Source organism: Poecilia formosa, unplaced genomic scaffold (assembly GCF_000485575.1).
Source record: "Poecilia formosa unplaced genomic scaffold, Poecilia_formosa-5.1.2 Scaffold877, whole genome shotgun sequence".
In the NCBI taxonomy this organism is placed as follows: Eukaryota; Metazoa; Chordata; class Actinopteri; order Cyprinodontiformes; family Poeciliidae; genus Poecilia; species Poecilia formosa.
In genome coordinates, this window is record NW_006800816.1 from 11,011 (window position 1) to 14,941 (window position 3,931).

General features: G+C 43.0%; 1 protein-coding gene across 2 annotated transcripts in view; it reads right to left on the reverse strand.

The window, feature by feature from the left end:
- ctc1 (CTS telomere maintenance complex component 1) overlaps positions 1–3,931 on the reverse strand; it is a 76,193-nt gene that overhangs the window by 10,366 nt on the left and 61,896 nt on the right. For both annotated transcript variants that reach the window (XM_016667030.1, XM_007543677.2), the window contains exons 18-22: positions 1,562–1,602; positions 1,422–1,495; positions 1,219–1,354; positions 1,080–1,151; positions 860–1,007 (exon numbers count right to left, since the gene is read on the reverse strand). In XM_016667030.1, coding sequence (XP_016522516.1) covers positions 860–1,007; positions 1,080–1,151; positions 1,219–1,354; positions 1,422–1,495; positions 1,562–1,602 — 471 coding nt within the window. The remainder of the gene's footprint in view (positions 1–859; positions 1,008–1,079; positions 1,152–1,218; positions 1,355–1,421; positions 1,496–1,561; positions 1,603–3,931) is intronic.

The window sequence follows — 3,931 nt, forward strand, 5'->3', positions numbered from 1 at the left end:
ATCCCTCACCGAAGGTGTCCACCAACGGGTTCAAGGTTTGCCGCCGCGACAGGCGCCAACAACCTTGGGTTTTTCTATAACACATTCATTGATTTTTTTTTTTTTTACCTGAAATTCAGCTTATCTCTATAGCACCGAATCATATTTATAGAAAATTCCCTTCAGTTCAACTGATCCTGGTTAGCAAAGAGCATCAGACTCAGACTGTTCTTCAAATCAAACTTCTTGTTGATCAGCAGCTGCTTGGTCTAACCCCAGATATGTTCAGATCATTTCTCCAATGTTCTCAGATTCTGATATTCTAGTTTATTCTTTGTGTTCGTCCAGCTGGTTTCCATTATTTGGGTTTCAGATTAGTTTCTGTAGATTGAGGTTTATTTCTGCTAACTGTTTAGCTTCAGTTTATTTCCTCTTCCTGTTCTCCCAGCTGCTTCCACTCTCCTCTGATTAGCTCGTCTGGTTCCAGCTCCATCTCTCCACTGGTTCCCTCAGTTCTCTGTCTGATTAATAAACTCATTGTTTTCCCTCCCAGCTCCGTCTGTCTGGTCCACAGAACCTCATACCAGTCCAGTTCTGACCCAGATAATATAATTTACCTGGATTAACCCACTGGGCTGTTGAACCTTAATAAAGTCTCCCATTAACCCCTAGCCCTGACCTCTGACCTCTGACCCAGGAGTGACCAAACTTTTTCTCATTTAGTCCAAAATTGTCACAAGACAAAAAGAATCAAACTGTTTTAAAGTCCAGTTACACCTGCAGAATATCAGAACCTCTGATTCACTGCAGGAATAAGACCTGTGTGTGTGTTACCTTTGTGTGTGTGTGTTACCTGTGTGTGTGTGTGTGTGTGTGTTACCTGTTCATATTCACCCCCCCGGTGGCTGCAGCTCCACTGCAGCTGCAGGTGAAGGACACAGACCAGGTGACCTTTGACCTGGGCCTCCACAGTTCTGCTGGAGGCCCAGTGGGCCAGGTGCATGCTGGGAGCAGGGGGCGGGGCCAACCTGTAACCAGGAGCAACAGACGGTCAGCAGCAGGTGGACGCAGCAGGTGAGTCCAGATGAGTCCAGGTTTACCTGCTGCAGTCTCCCAGTGATGTCACTGTGATGCAGCTGACAGGTGAGGGGGAGCAGTACACACTGCCTGACCTGAGACAAGTTAGAGGTCAAAGTTCAGGCTAGAGGTTAAAGGTCAGCCGGTGATCATGTGGTCTACCTGGAGATCCTCCTCAGGAACCCTGACAGCAGCACCTGGTTACCTGGCAACAGACCAGGTGGGTAGGGGGTGTGGGTTAGGTCCAGGTACACACAGAGGCTCCGCCCACTTTGGTCACACACCGTCAGACGAACACCTGGACACACACCTGGTTACCAACGGTTACCTGTTTCACCTGGACAGGTGAGTGGAATCGTTTTTACCTGACGCTTGTTCCCTCCTGTCCATCAGACTGACCCTCTCTGTGACCCGCCCCTGGAAGGTCACGACCTCTGACCTGCAACACAGAGACAGGTGAACTGGCTGCAGTTCCTATGGTGGCCACAGGGGGCGATGCTGATACCTGCAGTCCAACACCTGGGACACCGTGGAGGGGGGCGGAGCCTTGAGAGAGAGAGATAGATAGAGACATCAGAACCAGAACCAGAACCAGGCCTGGTGGCTTTACCCCCCACAGAGTAAACTCTGATCCCCTGCTGCCGATCGATCAGCTGATTTTATGTGTAACTATTTCAAAAAGCAGCATAAAACATAAAACATCCTCAAATTTAAGAGTTTTAGATTTTAATAATAAAGTTTCTGTAGGAAACTCAGTGAATGTAAAGAGCTTTAGTGATTAAATCCTCAAACCTCTGAACAAAATGTTAAATATGTTAAATCAGACAGTTATTTATAATATGAAGTGATTTATTATTCAGAACATGTTTAGCTTCAGCCAGGACCCATATGCTCCTACATAGTTTATTCTGTAAATGTTTAATGAGGTTTCCAACTGATTTCATCATTATTATCACACAGAGAAATTAACTTAAACCTTTCTACAGATCCACCATCTGAACCTGAATTTGAGTATTTTTCTAACAGTTTCCAAAAACCATGATTTTAATCCAAATTTAGTGATCATTTATTTTTGTCAACCCGTTTCTTTAATTTCCTGATTTCCGAGGCGACGATGGAAAGAAGTTGTAAGTTTTCATCAGAGACTAATTTTAATACATTAGACACTTTTCTTATGTCGTTTATATCCAAATTAAATCAAACTGGTCCCAGAACCAACCCTGAGGTTCCCCAATCAGATCCATCTTCACAAACTGTTTTATGCTCTTTAAATAAATCCTCATCAAGTTCAGATCTACTCCCTCATCCCACAACGTTCTAATTTTTTAATTAAGATATTATGATTAATTGTGTCAAAGCTTCCTTAGATCTATAAAACCCCTTCAGCTAATTTATCTCTATCTGCTGTTTTGGTCATTTATTCTATTAAGTCGGTTCCAGCTGCTGATGTTGGCCGATTTGCTCCGAATCCATATTGATTATTGCTGAGTCGTGAATGTTAGAGAAACAGGCCTGTAATTACTGATTATTGGTTGGATCTTTGCTATTTTCATTTTGTTGGGAAATTGTCCCATTTGAAATGATAAATTACAAAAATAAGTTAAAGCAGAGGTTCCCAAACTGTGGGGCGCGCCCCCTAGGGGGGACGCCGTGTCATTGCAGGGGGGGCGCGGGAAGNAGAAACCAGGCTAGTCTTTCTCGCACCCAGCTTAAACAGTTTACTTCAGTTCTGGGTAGGGTAAATCTCGGCAGATTTAGGAAACTCAATTCACCCGTTAGACGGAGAGCTGGGAGCAACATCTCCCTCCTCTCAGAAGAGGAAGTAGAGAGAGAGAAGGGGGTTGCGCAACAACATAACCCTGAATGGAAATGGCCTGCAAATCCTGAGGACATAAGTCATTTTGCTCTGGAGGATCCAGAAGATCCAGAGGTCACTTTCTTCCAGGAGATGTCGTCCTCATCGTGGACGACTCTGCTCCACACAACTCATGGTTAATGGGTAGAGTTGTGAACATTGTTCCTGATAAAGGAGGACTGGTCCGGTCAGTTCACATCAAGACAAAGACGAACTACCTGGAAAGACCCATTACCAAGTTGTGTCTGCTTCAGGAGGCGGAGACACCATGAACATTTTAACAACCTTTTTCTCTGCTTTCTCATTACCAGTGACTTCCTTTTCTCTAGTTGACTGCTTATTCTAAAAGATAGATTTAGATAAATTAATATTGAACAATTTATGATTATTTGTTTCTTAGGATTGTCTCTTACATGTTAATATTTCAGATAATTATTTTTGTAATAATTAGGGGCCGGAATGTAGAAGCCATATGAATGAAATAAATGATTATTGAGGTGACGGGAGCCTTTGACACCTGGGTGGTGGGTGTGTCGAGGTGGGCGTGGCTGTCACTAAAGGTATGAATGCATACTGGCTGCTGGCTTATTATGTTTGAGGAAGAGGGTGCGTTGGGGTGGTCATAATTTCTGTTGACCGTGTTTAATGCTGTTTACTGTGACACTATTGGATGGTTTGGCCTGGTCAGTCAGTGTAAATCTGTACGATCTGAAGTCAGACAATCAAAGTGGAATAAATAGATGATTGCAACAACAAAGAAGCGGCCTGGAGTTATTTGAAGCAGCGTCGGACAGTTTTAAATTCCCCGAGTTATCCCAGTGCGGCTCTCATACATCTTTAGCTTTGCCGCACATCTAGAGGTTTTACTGATATTTAAAATGTTCCATGTCGCTTTAGTATTATTTTTATTACTATCCAATAATTAATAATATTCCTTTTGACATGCCTTTATAATATTAGTTAACTTATTTTTATATTTCTTATAGTTTTTTGTATTCAGAAGTTCTGTATTTTATAAAT